General features: G+C 42.3%; 1 protein-coding gene across 1 annotated transcript in view; it reads right to left on the reverse strand.

Annotated features, from left to right (window-relative positions):
• The window catches only part of TMEM132D (transmembrane protein 132D), a gene marked incomplete at both ends in the record, with an annotated part of 240,913 nt that overhangs the window by 2,542 nt on the left and 220,862 nt on the right, over positions 1–17,509 (reverse strand). Inside the window, 3 exons of the mRNA XM_080628514.1 lie at positions 1,132–1,323; positions 3,038–3,311; positions 4,383–4,588. Of these exons, the coding sequence (XP_080484640.1) occupies positions 1,132–1,323; positions 3,038–3,311; positions 4,383–4,588 (672 nt within the window). The remainder of the gene's footprint in view (positions 1–1,131; positions 1,324–3,037; positions 3,312–4,382; positions 4,589–17,509) is intronic.

Genomic DNA, 17,509 nt, shown 5'->3' on the forward strand with positions numbered 1-17,509 from the left:
ATCTACACTCCATTTCTGGGAGCTGAAATGTCAGTTCTGGGCAGCTTACAGGTACTAAATGCCATCAACCCCAGCTTTTGGGCTGATTTCAAGGTATTTTGTTTAACTCCCCCATGTCAGCATTGGATTAGCTCATTCATCTTATTTCTAGCTGCCTGGCATTGATTTTTTAACTCCCTGGAAGACTATGGGAGCCTGATTTTTATCACCCTATAAAGACAGCAGGTCTGCATTATTTCTCACCCTGCTTCCCAAGGATAAGACCCTATGATGAATTAAAGCATCTCAACAGTTGGCCAGATTTCAAATGTGCATGTCATGATCATTTACCTTTAAAGCTCAGAACATGTTTAAGTGTTAAGAGCCCAGTGCATCCTTGATGTACGTCCCAGACTGATGGATTTGGGTTGGAAAAAGAAGTTAAAATTTCAAGTGTAGGCAGAAGCACAAAGACAAATATCAAGCAGGGACTGATGGGGACATTTCAAAGTCCAAAAGCCCTTGGTGACTGTTGGCTCCCTAGTAAAGGAATTAAGAATTACAGGGGAAAAAAAATAGTTTATGAAATCACAAATCAGGAAATGAGTCAATGATGCTGATTCATATTCTAGTAACAGGTTGGAATGAAAGGGATGTTCCCCAACTTCTTAAAATGCTCACAAAACGTAACTAATAGAGTTTGCCATAAGGCATTACACTTCCTTACTTAAAGATGGACTTAAAGGATTGATTTGGATACCTGTGGTGGGAGGCTGAACTTGTCAACCTAGCTGCCTGTATGTCATGTGATCTAGTAGATGTTGGATGGGTCAGAAAGGGGGTGTGTGTAAGGAGACTGCTGTTGCTTAATTATGACACATTGAGTTTCATGCGTTATTTATAGGATGCAGCCATGACAGATGGGGGATGCCTGTTTGTTGACTGGGGTTGTTTAGACATACTGCCATTTTTCTGAGATCTTTGTTTTTCTGTAAGGGCACCTGGTGGCCTTAAATAAAAAGTGCTCATAAGGAAAATGTTTTATTAGCACAGTATTAATAAAAATCTGCTTGATTCCATCAGCTTGTAATGTCAGATATATTGAACCAGAGCGGTGTCCTCCCACAGCACAATACATGTGGGCAATAGTACCTGCTTCGGAGACTGGAGCAGCTCTTGTGCTACTGCAGTAGCAAAGATGGCCTTATTGCTTCCTGGACTGAGCTGCAGAGAAAGTGACAATCCAGTCACCAGCTGCACTCCCAGGTCAGTTATTGTCACCTTCTCATCCAGAACTGTCACTGTCTTCTCAGCCAAGATAGCATCTGAGAGGGGGGACAGTATCTGAAAAGAAGAATCAAAGTCAGCAACAGCCATTTTGCATAGCACCAAGCAAACCAGCTACACAGAGCTGCTGTAATACACATAACTGGTATTTATGTTAATGGGTAGAATTACTCTTAGCAGACAGACATTATTAAAATATGATTAAAAAATGACTAGTCATATTTTGTAACCCTTCTGCAATAATAGGGTGCTTATAACAGCTTTTACCAGCTTAATTGTAATCAGCTATTCCATTCGCCTCTGCAATATGCTAACCACATCTGCTTCAGATGTATTAACTATTTGTAAATGTAATCTTTATGTGAAATGCAATTATTTTATAAGTGATTGTAGGTTTAGGTAGCATACATATAATGCAATCTACAGATTTATATAAAATTCATTGAATAAATGACATTTATTTCTATCCTATAGAAATAAAGGCTAATCTATTGCTGCAATAACCACTCATGGTATTGTAATCAAAAACGGCAGAGAAAACTTGTTTTGGTTAAAAAAAATGTGCAGGGAGATCAGTGCACCCGATACCAGACATGCAAAGATGCTCATTAGGAAGCCAGTTGAATTTAATGATCCATACAAGGTACCACGCATATTTGAAGCAGTTTACAAGAAGCATTCTTTGAATGTAACTTGCTTTCAGGTTTTTTCCCCTCAGATTTTTCTCTCCACAGCTTTATGTGAATCTGCTGGAGCACTGAAGTCCTAGAGCTTTAGAAAGTCATTCGGAAAATCTTAACAGATTTTGCAGACAGTCAAAAATCTCATATCTCATTTCTCCAGCCCTGACAACCTCCGTTACTGACAGTGCGATGGTTGTTTTCTGGTTTGACAGTTGGAGATGATGAGCGTGTTTGGAGAGTTAGATTTTCTTTCCCTGTTCCAGTGCTTGTTAACACGTTTTCTACTTTGTAACCTCTCTCTTATTTTTAATTAATCTCTCTTATTTTTTCCTTCTCTTCTGGCACTCCCTTTTCTAGGCTACTATTTCTCTCCACAGCATGTGAAAAGCTGCCAATGAGATGATGCATAGGTGAGTTACTATGCATCATAGTAACTCATTATGAGTGTTACTTCAGACATAACACCCATATGCCTGTGAGTTACTCCAGAGTGGGGACACTAAGGTACAGCCACATATACAGTGGTACTTACAGGCCACAGTGTAAGCCATACTGGCTGAAACTGATGAAGCTAAATCTGTACCCCTGGAGAACATAACATAGTTGTCACTCTCAGTGTTCTGAACATCATTGTAGAAGCGCCAATGATTATTATTGCTTTGTGCATATTCTGAAAAATACCCCATCGTTTATATTCTGTAACACATGCCTTGATCGTGCCAGGTGTGCAGCGATTTGATCCAAGGGAACTTATATTCCAGTCTCAGATCCTCAACCAGCACTAGTTAATTTGTATCTTACCTTTGCTCTGTCAATGTAGGCTTTGAAAAGACTGAGTTGTTTCACCAGGTGCACTGTGATAGCCCATAAACTAGCTCCAGGTTCAGAAACACCCTTAGACAAAATTAACCAGAACTTCAATCTACATTACTTTGGGGCACAAGATAAAAGAAAACCATCTCTTTGAGTCCCAGTCCTTGCTGCAATTCTGCTCCATTCTGTTGCTAATGCAAGAAGCTGCTGTACACCTCAGCTCCCAAGGTGGCGGGTTAATGGAGGAAAAGGGGTAAGTAATTAATTTTCCCTACCTGAATCGTCGTCATTCCAAGCTCCTGCCCAATCAAAACCTGTCCATCCTGCAGCGTAGCGATTCTTGGCTCCTCCACCTGCATGAAGTCACTCACCAGGTCGGTAATGTCAATCTGCCAGTCAGAACCCAGTAAATAGTTCAGCTGGCCACCAGGGTCTGAGGCTTCAGCTACAAACTGCGTGAGGACTCGCACCATTGCATGCTGGTACTGAAGAGCGCAGCCTCTTCCCTTGCGTTCATCCTCTTCTTCATCATCGCTGTCCCTGGCTGGTCTGGAAGGACACCACAAATGAAAAAGTAATTTGAACTGGTGCTGGGAGTTGCTTCAACAAGGGGCCCTTGCCCCTTTGGGTTGCTCTGCTGAAGCTGCTTCCTTCACAGTGCATTTGTGAAGTCAGCTAGGTTCCCCCACTTTAATCCTATTTTCCTTGTTCATAACTGAGACCTCCAGGCTGCCTAGATCTCCAAAACAGCTGCTGAAATCACCAACTGCCCTGCTAACTTTGGCACCATACTGTCCTCTCCAAATATCTCTCAGTATTTTCTATATTAAGTCCTTACTTTCAGGACCTTTCCACTTTTTTTCTTTCTGGATCTTTTCATAAACATCTTTGTGTTGCCATGGGAATCTCCTCTTCCTGTGTGCCATTCAGGTTGAAATCATGTCTCCATCAAGATCCCCGTCTCTTTGCTGTGATATTAACAGAACCCTGGTAATAAATGACGTCTTCATAGGTAGGTGGGAATAGCAAGTACCTACTTTATCAATTTGTTCCTAATAACACTGACAATAGACACAAACAATCTAGATCTGCCTACGTCCATCCTCTGCCTTGTCATTCACAAACCACTGACCTGTGGGCATGAATAGAATCTTTAAAGCTCTAGTTACCAATGTCCTGACTCCGAGACACTGATCAGTGCCACTGGACCTTACAGTTATATGAAACAAGTATGTACTAGTTGTGACAATTGACAATGAATAAATTAAATGGCAGGACCTGTGAACCAGGCTGCAGAATGACCAGCCTTGCCAGAACTGGTCCTTGTTGATGTCTTCCTGCTGCCTCATGGCCAATCCTGCCTAACTTGACCAACTGGCTCTTCCCATCCTAATCACTAGCACTACACAAGGAAATTGATTTCCAATGTAGGATCATACAACCTGCATCTTCATTTCCCTCATAAGGCCACTGCAGGAGCCTATTGAATAAATGTCTGCTTGACCTTCAAATTTACACCGGAATTGCATTAATGCCAAATAAGCATGTTCAGATCCACTGGCCCTGACAGGACTTTGGCAAGTGTACATTCCAGAATGAACATCCTCTAATGAAACCTACCTCTTATTGGAGATGATGGGGACTCTCCACCCCTTGATCTGATTTAGTTCTGTGTCAGAGACCTCTATCTGCAGCGGGAGACGAGGAACCCAGACTGTCATTTCTAAAGGGGCACTCAGATGCTGGTAAGTGAAATTAACTATGACATTCACTTTGCCTTTCATTTCCTTCCCATTGACAAAGACATAGTCACATCTGTCAGAAACCTGAAGAAAGGAGAAAGAATAAGAAATCAGTGACTCTCTTCACAAATTATAAAGTACACCACATGCTGGGAAAGTGAGTGGGAGAAAGAGAAAGGATACAGGTTTAAAGTAGTTCCAAGTTCAGAGGACATCTAGGAAAAACAAAAAAGGTGACTGGCATGACCCCTTAACAGCCTGTATAATCTCGCATCATTTTAAAAGGCAGGCTTTTTCTGCTATAAACATTTTCTAGTTTAATTTAAGATAAAAGAACAGCTTCATTCTGTTCTTAATTCCCACTCCAACACTAGGGTAGTCCTCTCCCCACGGCTCAGACTCTACTATCCTCCTCCTCCTCTACTTTGCGTGCAGCCCAAAAAATACCACATACCCGTGGGGAGGAACAGACAACTGCCCGTATACAAAACTGAGTAGGGATCAGATTTTTCTAGTCAACCCCAAATTGAGACAAAAGGTTCTTCAGGAATCTCATTACATGTGCCAGGGCATGGGCTGGTCACATCAATGAAAAACCAATCACAGGGAAGAACTCACTGATGCCCGGTGTTTACTGGTGCCAAACACCACCTCAGCTGCAAGCCTGACACAAGTCTTACACAATGTTCTGCTCAAGCTGGTCCTGATGTCATTTTATTTATTACCTGCAGTTTTGGACATCAATATTGTCAAGAGTTACTAAATCTCACTCAAGCAATTTAGCAGCTATTGCAAAGATCTAGGCGAGCTGACAGGACCTGTTCATTACATCTGGTTAAAATATATGAGTAAATGTACACGTCTAATAATTTATTAACTACCACTTTACCGTGCTGATGATCTGAAGGAATGATCTATTAAAACTCTGAACTCTTTTCACAATCCATTACCATCCAGACCTTCTATTCCATTCTGTAGATGTATTTAATATTTCTAACTCCAGAATGCATAGTCTCATCCCCATCAGAATTTAATGCCATTTTCTCCTTTTCTGTTTGAATGCTAAATGAATTTAAATCATATTTAAATATCACCAGCTTTCATAGGATAATTTGCATTCCTAATATTATTATCTTTAAACAACAACCCCCTTTACAGACAGATCCACAGCAAATCCATTTCCATCCTTGCTTGTCTGAGCACAGGTTATGTTCCAGAAAAGGTTATCATGACTCTTGCAATGTCTTTCTTGCAAGTAATGGCTGTTCTAAGGTCAATATCTTATAGTAGCCATTGGTTTCAGCAGGAAGGTAAGGAGTTTATTCACAGACAGAATTATGGTTTTGGGGATTTTCTCATGTTTAGCATGTTTTACATTAGCTCTTAACAGCTCCTGTGAGGATCCAATCTCATTGTGTTGCACAGAAATAAAACCTAGTTGCTGTCAAAAAAGCCTCAGAGCATGGGGCTGTGCAATGCAGGGAAAGGACCTCACAGCAGGCAGCTGAGGACAGACAAATCCTGCTCCAGCTGGGGCCTGTGGCATTGCTGTGATACCCAATTCATCATAGTGTTCATCCAAACTGGCCTGAGCTGAGGAAGAAGAGACTCTGCAAAACTCCAAGAGAAGCTTCATAAGCATAAGGCATAAGCACTTTTCCCTTCTGGGAGCAGCATGTCTGGGCAGCAGCAAGAGAGCAGACATTATTCATGCATCCTTGCAGAAGGCACACTAATTTTAAGTGTAGTCTTTTCAGGGTGAGAACGACATCATACTTCCCACCTGCACGGTCTAACAGTCTGTCTGATGGGCAGGAAGTCAGAAAACCTTCAGCCAGTACTTGGTACATTTTCTCCTTCTCCCACCCCATGGGGTACCTTGGTAAGTGGAGATCATCTATTCCTTGCTGGCACTGCATTTTTCCCTGTTGCCTTTTTGCATTTTAAGTGCCCTCCTCAGACCAGACAACTCTCCAATGCACCAATAGCCCCTGCCTACTGCTTCCTACCTCTCCTGTTCCACTGGGATGCCAGTGAGAATTAAAACTGGGCAGAGCCTCAAAGTGCTGATTCCCACCTGAGAGGCAACAGATCAAACATGGAGGCAAAGTGGCTCTGAGGAAAACATTTTGCCTGGGAGCTGATTGCCCTGAGGTCCTTCACCTGTCTCTGTGCTCTGCAAGCTGCACCATACCTACAAGTGAATGGCCTGAAGACAGGGATTTACTTTAATGGTGCGTGGAGCCAGGTAATAGCTTTCAGTGTGACTTCCTCATCACCTCTGCTTCCAGCTAGCAACACCTCATATTCTTGAATATTAGCTAGTTAACACATCAGGCAATTAAATGTCTGCATGGGTGATCAACCTAGGACTGAAACCATCTCCTAGTGATTTGAGGCAACAAATATTGTTTTCATTTTTGCAGTATGAAAACCATAGTTGGGGGATGTTTCCAAACACCGCAGAGAAGAGGGCTGAGCCCATGGGAGCCCTCTCCCAAACATACCCCTTCAGCCTCCCCTGCAGGTCTCTGCTCTGCACTGAGCAGTGGCTTTTAATGCACCCATAGATAGCACAGGAGGGATTTGGCTGTTGTTTTTATTAGACTCTGTGTGTGTGAAAAGGAGCATATAGGGACTGGAAAAAGGCTGAGACTCTCCCATGTAACAGAGGTAATTGCTGTATTATGCTAGCAAGAGATGGGAATCAGACTCTCAGATTTTAAATTCATTAAAGCTCAAGCAACAGCAAGAGAAAGAAAATTTGGCAGGCAAACAGATCTCAGTTCCAATTTTATCAGGGTATACTACAGAAAAAGAGAGTTAAAAAAAGAATCCATCCCTGAAAACCTACTATATGAATGATTCAATAAATACCATGACCTTGTGCTTTCAGGATTATGATTTATAAAACAAACTGATGGTCAGGAAAAGAATGACTACACTTGGGATACCCATTTCTTCTGCTTTCCTTTCTGTAACTGGAGATGGCAACAACTATGAGCTCATTCGGTTCCCAGCCAGCCCTTCACTCTTTGAATGAATAAGCATCACTGTTCACTGCAGTTTGCATGCAGTCCTAACAGAGGAACAACAAAACATGGTGCAGAGTACAGTACATTCTCGTAAATCAGGCCAGGACATTCAGAAACAGGTCATCAATAGAAAGGCAGATTAGCCATGTACGTGTTACTACAGACACATCCAAACAATCCATCTTCCAGCACAACAGAAAGACTAAGATGTAAAGAAATAAAACTGAGTTTCTCCATCTCCTTTGAGTTTTCTAAGCTGTTTGTTGGAAATGAGTGAATATTTAGTGAAATGAGTTTGGTGAGACTCAGCTGAGCCTCTGCAGGACGGATCTGCACATGAGCACAGACCATCCATCCATCACAGCTCAGCAGCTGGCAATCTCTGGGCAGTCCTCAGGGCTGACACAGGCGGAGAGAGTGATGGGCTCCCCTTCACACACCTTCTCCATGTTAATGTTGATGCGGGCAGCACAAACAAGCTTCTGCTGCCACTGCCTTTTCTGAGCCCACATTTCCTTTTCAACCTGTAATGGATTTCAATTCCTTGCTATGTCAAGCAGCTCCTTTTCTTTAGTGTTAATTCTCATAAACAGCCTTTAAATACCAGCCCTCCTCTCTGCTCTCCAGTCCTTGCTTTCCACGCCTCACCACACACAACAGCAACGGCTGTGGTTCAACTTTATTAAACGCATGAATGGAGCCACTGCACATACCCTTGGATGTGTGTGTGAGCCAAAGAGAGGACCTGCACTAAATCAACAACAGCTCCCCGACAGCGAGCTATTAAGGGAATTATGGGGTTGCAAAAGCTTGGTCTCCACAGTGACAGATTTCAGAAAACTATTAAACACATTATAAAATGCAAGAGGGGAACTACGAAGGGCTGGAGGAAGGTGGATGACTGTGGGGAAAAACAATTTGTTTTCTTTCCAAAATCCAGCAATCCCACCTATATCTCCTTTTCCTTTCCTTCTGCCTTTGAGTATTGGTATCTCAGGGATGGCAACTCAGTTTTCAGTGAAGGTGACAAGGGTTCAAGAGTGAAAGAGCAGATTTTCCTTTACTGCTAATGTAGTGCTGGGATACACCTCTGTGTTGTGATCACTATAATTCAAGGGCATTATAATGCCAGTAAGCCCTTCTGGTGCTCTGCTCCCTTGCTGAAGCCTTTCTGGGCTTTCTGTCACCTGAGCTTTTCACACAACGAAGCTGAGCTGACTGCCATTAATTAAGGGAAGCTGTACTCAGTGCTCACAAGATGCTCCAGAAATCCTCTCAATACAGGGGACTTTTATCTCTTGAGGGAACCGGGATTTGAATGGCTTTTTTTGGGGCATGAACTTGGTAGGTCATAAAAGTGCTTTGGGTTTCATTTGGCTCCTGCAGCTCCACCTCTTTTTTGGTGAACAACTCAGACAGCTTTCTCTGAGTCACATACACGTATCTCATCTCCCTGCACCAGGGCAGCAGAGGGCAGAGGCCCATTCCTTACTGCCAGCACAGCACAGAATTAAGAATTAGATTTCTAAGTGCACCATGTCTGTATCGAACACGTGGCTTCTGGCAAGCTGGGTGTCGAGTTCAATCATCACTGCTAAAGAATGTGCAAAGTGGAGTATTTCAAATGAGCTCAGCATTGCATTTAATTCAAACCCTTAGTCCTATTGTCAGAAGCGGGAACAGAGTTAACTCACTGCTGCCTCTTTCCACAAAATCCTTGCTGTAAATTCCTTCAGCAACTTTCTACATGGGGTACCCCAAAACTGAGCCCAAAACTCAGCTGATCACCCTGCAACTGTGAAAATGATGTGGCTGTGTCACTTTAACACAGGATTGTTTCCTTGGCAAATACTGACCAGAAAAGAAGGCGGGCATTGCTGGTCCAAGGCATATTTTTATAATATAAAACTTTTTTTTAATAAAATACTTGTTTATAATAAAACTTTTAAATGTTTACTTTTAAAGCCTGTTTGTGTTATTTGAAAAGAAGTCAGCTCTGTCCTTTAAAGCATCCCACATTCTGTACGTTCTTCAGGTGTGATCACAAGCAAGAGAAATTAGTTTTTATTGATTTCTCTTATTTTATTTCACTGTTTGCTAGACTATCTGTGGAACAAAACACTAAATGCTTTGAAGTCTTGTACAGCAGGACTTCAGCCAGCCTAGTCACAAAAGGGAAAGAAGCAAAAAGGCCCCTCATAAATCACACACAACCCCTATCCCACTGACCTCCTGGCATCCAGTTCTCCAGTGAACATTATTCCCATCCCTTTCCTGAAAGGATTTTACTGCTTTTCCCATTACCCTTTTGCAGACGCTGTATATGGTAGATATGAATCTGTGCGGCTGACTATTCCTTTGGTCCCATAAACCCATGTTAGCTCTGGGCTGAATAGAATCCAAAGATCTAATGGGAGGGAGGGTACATCATAACTCCCAGAAGAGGTACCCAGCATTTCACTGTTAGCTCTCAGAAATAGCTTTAATAGTCTTTTCACACCACATTATCATCATTAAATTCCCATGGGATAATGGTAAAACCCTCACAGGAAACTGCTTTTCTGCTACAGTAATTCTGTAGAGCTCGTACAAAGTCACAGCTAATAAGTCTTTGAAAATAAGGTGCACCTAGAGCAGTTCTGGTTTAGGCATTTCAAGGGTGGCCTATTAGGAAAGTGTCTGATATTTCCATGTAAAATCTGTATTTCAGAAACACTCTGGGACTCTGGTCCCCTGTGCATGTTCTGTAAGTGATCCTTCCTCCATACAAGCATTCTTGCTTTATAATATACACTTCAAACAAAGCCCTGCCACCTTGGCAAGCTCATGGGATCTCCTCTGATTTAGCACTGCACACATTTTCCTTGGTCTACCAGCATAAATGGTGATATTTAGTAATGTAAGTTATGTTAATGAGCCCTGCCTAAATCACTGCTGTCAGAAGAAGAATGGGGGAGTCTCTTATAACCATTAAAATTGAATGAGGAGGGAAATAAATAAGCAAAACCAGCTCATTTGAGCTATAAAAGACTCCAGAACACAAGCTGTGTACCAAGGTACAAAAGGATGAGGCCATTATTAGCTCTATAAGTCACTTATAAATGACTCTGGGGAGGCGGAGTCACCTTTAATCACCCGAGCTTAACCCGCAGTGCTGGAGTGAGATTCGTTACTGTGATAACTGAATCCAGCCTGAAATGATGCAAGGCAGAGATAAATTACTATAACAAAGAAGCAACGCAGGGGGTAGATCAGCCCTAAGCCCACTATATGTTCCAAAAAGTGACCTCAGATTCTGTGAGGACCCCGAGTTTGAGAAATCTCTGTCCTCAGACCTGATGGCAGCAGCAGAGCCATTAACTACTCTGAATGCTGCTGGAATTAGGAACAACCACTGAACAGCTGCTTTTGAGGAATAATTAAAGCACCTCCTGTGTTGCAGAGAAAAGAAGATTTTGACTTTCTCCCCCAGGAAGAAACAGTAAAGGAAATGGATATTGCATCAAGTTTAGGGATGCTCTTCCCATTCCTCAGTCAGTGACTTGTATGTTCAGCAGTGTGAACATCTCAAGCCAGGCTGCTCCACAGCTGCTGAAAGGAGAATGACTTGTCTTGAACCCTAATGATTGGATTCCAGACAGACTTTAAATCTAGCATCACCATGACAGCTTTCCCCATGTGGGGGGATGTACACTGTATAAGGTCTTCTTAATTTTAAATATTTTGAATTTTGACTGTAAGTATTGAAGTATCTGCCAAAATAGTTGCTAAATGATAAGCTACGTTCACAAGGCTTTATACCTCATTATCCCTTTATACTGGTTCTCTGCTCTGTGCAGAAAGGTTGTGCCTCCTTTAGAGGTGACAAGTGACACACCTGAACTCTACAGAGTAAGAAAAACCAGAGGGTGCTCTCAGATTTGAAAGTCCTCACCTTCAAAGAGTCCACACTTTCCTGCAGTGTTTTTCCTAATGCAGCATGACACCAAAAAATGCTGCGATCCACATCTGTATCTGCTTTTTGACTCAGAGACAAACATCTCCCTTAGTTTCTAAGGGTCTTAAGAGCTTATTTTCTATTAGGCATCTCCATAGTGTCATCATGGAAACACACCTAGCACTGCTCCAGAGGAAGTCCAGCAATAAATAGATATTAGCAGAGACCTGTGCAAATGGAAAATGTTTTTTTACTGCTCTTATACACCTGAAGCACATCATAGTGGATACTGATTAAGAGAACTCTGATACAAATTGATTTATATGAAATTCTTTAGTTTGTTCTATAGCTTTGTGGCAAACATCAATATATTACTCTCAGCAAAATGCACCTGAGTGCAATATGCAATGGCATGTTTTAAAAGGATTTACAGTTCTGGTCAAACATTCAATTCTAGCTGCAAGTTTAATACTTACTTTGTGAAGTTACGGATCTGATCACAACACAGCGTGTTGGTGTTACCAACTGAGAAATCCCCTCATTGAAAATCTCTCTTCAGGAATCACTTTTTGGTTTTTTTAGATCTAGATTTGGTGCATAAGATTTTGGTGGATTTTTCCCTTCCATATAGCTTTTGCACTCATTTCCACAGTAAGAACAGTTAAATTTATCTCTATGCAGTGGATCTGCACAGAATCCATACATTTGTCAAGGATGTAGTAAGAGAAGAGCAGTTGCCACGCAGCCATTTATGGAGACATCACTAAACCCCCTTACACACCATGCCTAAGTACCTGCCTAAGTAATAACTGCAGTCTGGAAAGAGCTTCATCCTTGTCCCCAGTCTGCTGCAATGCACAGGACAGCCAGGAGCCACCTGGGATTATGGGTTCCCAGAGCACATGGGACTCTCCTATGGGACAGGCAGTAGATGAGGAGGATGTATGCTTCATTTCACGAGGGCTTTCAAGACACCTACATTTGGTTTCATTTTTGGGTCACGAAATGCGTTTTCATTTCAATTTCAAATGATTAAAATTATGTAAAGATACCATAACATCAAGAAAAAATGTTATTTTAAAATGAAAAATCAAAAAATTTCATTTTGGAAATGTCAAAACAAGATGTTTCTTTGACACAACAGGAACCTGCTAGCATCCTTTTCTTCCCTTTTCTGTCAGAGATTAAATTCCTGGGAAATCAGCATAATTTCATGAAGCTGTTTTACAGAGCTACAAATCTGACTGAATATATTGTGCCAAATTTTCCCCAATAAGCCATAATCAACTGGGGCCACAAATCAAAACAAAACCTTCACAATGAAACTCTGCTCAATTAAAATCCAATCATATGAAATCTGGAGTACCTTTAGCGCAATGAATAGTGCTATTCTCATCTGCAGAAAGGAAAGTAAAGGCACAGAACAGGCTTTCTCAAAGTCTGGGATTAATTCCCAACTCCATCACACACTTACTAGATGACTGTGTGCAATTTATTGAGATCCATATTCTCAAGGATATTGAAGTGTTATCTCCCACTAAACTCAAGGGGAGTTTGGCAGTTAAATCTCTTTAAGAATCTGGGCTTTAATCTTCCTTTGATGTATCTGTAAAATGAGGATACTATCCCCTTGTTTTACAGCGATTTTGCAAAGCGTAATCTAAAGGAAACAAGAGCGAGCTCAGGTGCTAGGGTTACACAAGTACATCTTTCTCTTGCTTGGAATTTGCCTGTAGTTAGAGGACAGTCCTTCACTTTTTTCACCTGCACCAGCACTCGATCACAGCCACACCAAGGGCACAATACAGTTCTGTGGGATGTGGTGTTAAGGGTGAAGCTGTGTCCCTGGCAAGCAGGCAATGCAAAGAGAAATCAAATGGCTCCATTCACCCCTACAGTTCTCCACTCCTTTTGCTGCTATGGCCATCCCTCATTTGCTGTTGGCTAGGCTGCAATTCCTGCTTTCCTGCTGGAAAAGGAAGCTGGTGACTTCCTGTCCACCTGCTGCTCTTGATGTTCAGCAAGCGGTGTTCCTGCCAGCACAGGATAAGCAAAAGAATGAGAGATGGCTTTGGTGTCTGTGCCTCTAAGTCAGTGAGACATGGGAATGTCAGCACTGTCATGCAGGAGAGCTTTAGACAGGCAAGTACTGTTTGACAAGTAGCCAGAAAGCCGCTGGACTCAACCCACCACATCGTGCTTTAGATTTTAGAAGCCACGATTGTTTGTAATGAATGTGTCAACACTTCCTTGCCGATGCTAATTAAGCTACATCTCCCTGTTTCTCGATCAGAAAACCACATGCACTCTGTAACACTCACTGTATCACTCACTGCATCACTCACTGCAGGCATCCAAGCAAAGAGAGAGAAGAACGATGAACACATCCAGTACCCAAAGCTTTTTATTACTAAACTAAGAATGGCATTTCTCCCCTCCTTCCAGGAAAGCTTAAAAAGGAGTAACGACAATAGAACAACTCTGCCTCACACTCAGGAAAAGAAAGGAGATACACAGGCTGCTTGTTTGTGGGTAATAAATACCTGACTTCCAAGCAAAGCAGAGCAGATCAATAATGTGACAAATCAGACAGACTAAACACTGTAACCACGCTGCACAGGGGATGGTCAGTCTTCCTTATTTGTCAGAACCAGTCAGTGAAGCAATGCTGGAGAGAGAAAGGTAATTGAGAGCACACAGCTTGAAACAGCCTGTTCCAAGGGCTGCTCATACCGCATGCCAAACCTGCACCTTTGGGAGCAGCTGGGAGGAAAACAGACAGAACTGTGTGCACCACGAATCTGACCGAACTCACAGGAAGGCAAGGTATTCTCCCAGGGCACCTGGGACCTGAAGAACCTCAGGAGATGCTGAATCTCCACAAATGCAAAAAGGACTGGCAAAGGAATGCTGTCAGTGCCAGTGTGAAGCAGTCCCACCTTTCCCCAGCATTCCCAGCACGCTGGAACACTCCAGAATCAAAACACTAATGTCAGCCCTAGACTGTAAAACGAAAGAACCAGCAGCATTAACCTGCAGTCAGTAACTTTGATTTTGTCTATAATTACCATGTCAGTAAAACTAGGTGTGCAAAGCATCTAATTGTCATATCTAGGACATTTTATACTCCCCTTGTCTACAGGAAACTAGAATCCCTGCCAACTCTTTTCTGTTCCACAAGCAATACCACCTGCAATTCAGCTGAAGTCATGATTATCTCATTCACAAATGGCCAAAAATATTTATATTGGCTACCATTATACTGATTTTACACTGCTTTGTCCTATATTAAGCAACAAATCTATATTTGCATGAATTTACCAGGTACGTGTTTTATTCCCTTATATGCTGATCACAGAAGGTGTGTAATTCTCTCTGGCATCCACCAGGTTATTCCTCAGTGAGGCATGGTTTCAGCAATGTGGAGATCACTCCCTTTTGATAATCACCAAATCCAGCATACTGTAGCAACACTCTACAGTCAGAGACGAGACCCCCTGTACCCAGTGATGTTCCCTTCATACAGCTCTTACGGTATCTAACCAAGGCAGGGAATCAGACTTGTATTTATTGTTTGAGATAGAGAGCTGAATCACACAGAGATCAGAACACATGCCTAAGGTTTCCCAGTACATGTGTGACCCAGCCCAGAAATGATTCCCAAAATCCTGGGCTCTCCTACCACAGTGCCCTGTTACTCCAAACCAGGGTAGACTCTGCTGTGGTAATGAGGAGTTCCCCTGACCCCACTAGCTGTGAGAGCTCCACACTTTTGCTATTGGCACACACACTGCTGCCACCCTCTTGGCATCTTCCTGTGGCTCAGCAGCTGTGGTACCTTTTATCTTTTGGGGTGATACCCTTGCAGGATCATCACATAAGCAGATGTAAGGATTGGACTGTCTGAATCTCTGCAATATTTGCTTAATACAGTATTTCCATTGGCTATGTTGAATTTTCTCTTTTGGCACCGCCATCACATACATTACAATTATGTTAACAATCCTGTCTTTCTAAAGAACTCCTGGTTTTCTCTTCATTACCCTGAAACACATTTCCAGTAATTTCTCATCTATCCTTACCAGGTCATTTTTGATATATTATACAAGTGCAAAGGAGAGCGCTCCTTCACCAGCAAATTCAAATGACTGTTACATATACACTGCTTTTGAGGGTGTAGGTGGGATGGAAGTGAAGTATGCATGATGTGCCGAGTAGCGTGTACCGCAGCTCCTTTGCACACCCTGCTGCACAGTGTAAGATCCCAGGGCTGGGCAAGCTCTGTGCTTCAGCTCCCCTGGTTCAGACTGGGCTCCTAACTCAGGAGGCCCCCAGCTCAATTCCCAAATCTGAGCACTAATGGCCACTGAAAGTCACTTATCACCTACAAAACATTCATATCTTATTCTGAGATTTGTATCTGTTACTCAGAATTGAGAACACGGCATGATGTAACACTGACTCCAATTAAATGTATTTTCTCTCTGTTAGAAAAAATAAGATCCTCTTTTATAGGGTTTTCATAATTTTACGGAAAACAACTAAAAAACTAGAAAATGAATAAAATATAGAAGTTCTTTCCGATCAACTGAAGCTAAATGAAACTACCACCCTTATTGTGGTTTTAAGTGTGACTGCTATGAAACTTGCTGCTAGTTTGGTCCAGCAAAGAGAAGAGACATAAAAAAGCCAGCTTAAAATACATTTTCTTTAAGGCTATAAGAGAAATGTAAATCTTTATAGACCATTTTTGACTTCTAAACTAGTTAGAAAAAGTCACTGGGCTGATATATTCTCTGCCTCCTTGGATTCACTCATCTTTCATCTCCATCACTGCACTGCAGGCTGGAAGCACTGCTTTTTTTTTTTGATAACATTCTCATTTTTCCAGTTTCCAAGAAATCTCTAGACAGGGATTGTCAGTTCTAATTATGCAGCTCGTGGTGCAGCGACAGGTGGTTACTGGAGACTCAGAAATGACACTTTGACACTTGCAAATGGATTATAAAGTTTGGCCTGTGTTCTCAACAAAAACAGCCATAAAGGAAGGACAGCAGGAGAGTGGTGAAGGCTACTGCATGGGACTGGGAAGACCTGGTTCTGTTGGTTCCTCTACCAATACCACATGTGCAAGGTGCACCTGCACTATGGGCATGCCAGTCCTCAAGCTGGGAGATCTATAGAGACTTACAACATATCTAACCAGCTGAGCACTAAAAGCAATAGTATGTATGCACAGTGCTGTGGCCACGATTTAGCTCTGTACCTTGTTCCATAGAGTACAGCACTGGGTAGACTCACTAGCGTGGGCATCTCTGTGCCACAGGCCATGGTATGCCATAGACGTTGCAGGCATGTCATGTCTCTAGCCCTCCAGCAACAAATTCGATTTGCATGGTCAAGGATTCAGTCTGTAGTAGAGTCATTTACCATCCATTAAGTGGAGACAATGGCACTTTTCTATTACATAGGACAATCTTTGTGCTTGGAGCATTCAAGATGCAATATTTCTGCCGAAGGATTTCATCCAAACCTCAGACTTTACTCTGACTCTGGTAAGCTTTCATTCTGGCATAAAAGGGCCAGGACTTCTGCCCTCAGACAAGAAGTGTCCTGCTCTTCTAATTTCTTTCCAAAAGAGTTACGGGTTATACATAAATTTTAATTAGGGACACCACTGAGAACTGATCTGACCTAAGCCATGTATGAGACCAGACCTCTGCAGACTTGAAGGAGGTGAGAGCCACACAGAAGTGAACGAAAAGACCCTGCAGTGAGAAGAGAATACCAAGATGAAAGGAGAGGAATTTGAACTCTTCAGTGCTCTCAGATTTCAGTGTCCCACAAGCACAGATCTGCAGGCAACTTCAGTCTAGCCATGTCTCAGCTAGTACTTAATAGAACAATGACTTATTGCTGCTGAAATTACCTGTGTAACTTAGACACCATCCTGAGCAAGGGCACTGCATTTCAGTCACTCCAACGCAGGGAAAAGGAGATTACATGTGTTTAGCAATGGCAGGCTTTAGAGCT

The sequence above is a fragment of the Psittacula echo genome (genome assembly GCF_963264785.1).
Source record: "Psittacula echo genome assembly, chromosome: 13".
Classification (NCBI taxonomy): domain Eukaryota; kingdom Metazoa; phylum Chordata; class Aves; order Psittaciformes; family Psittacidae; genus Psittacula; species Psittacula echo.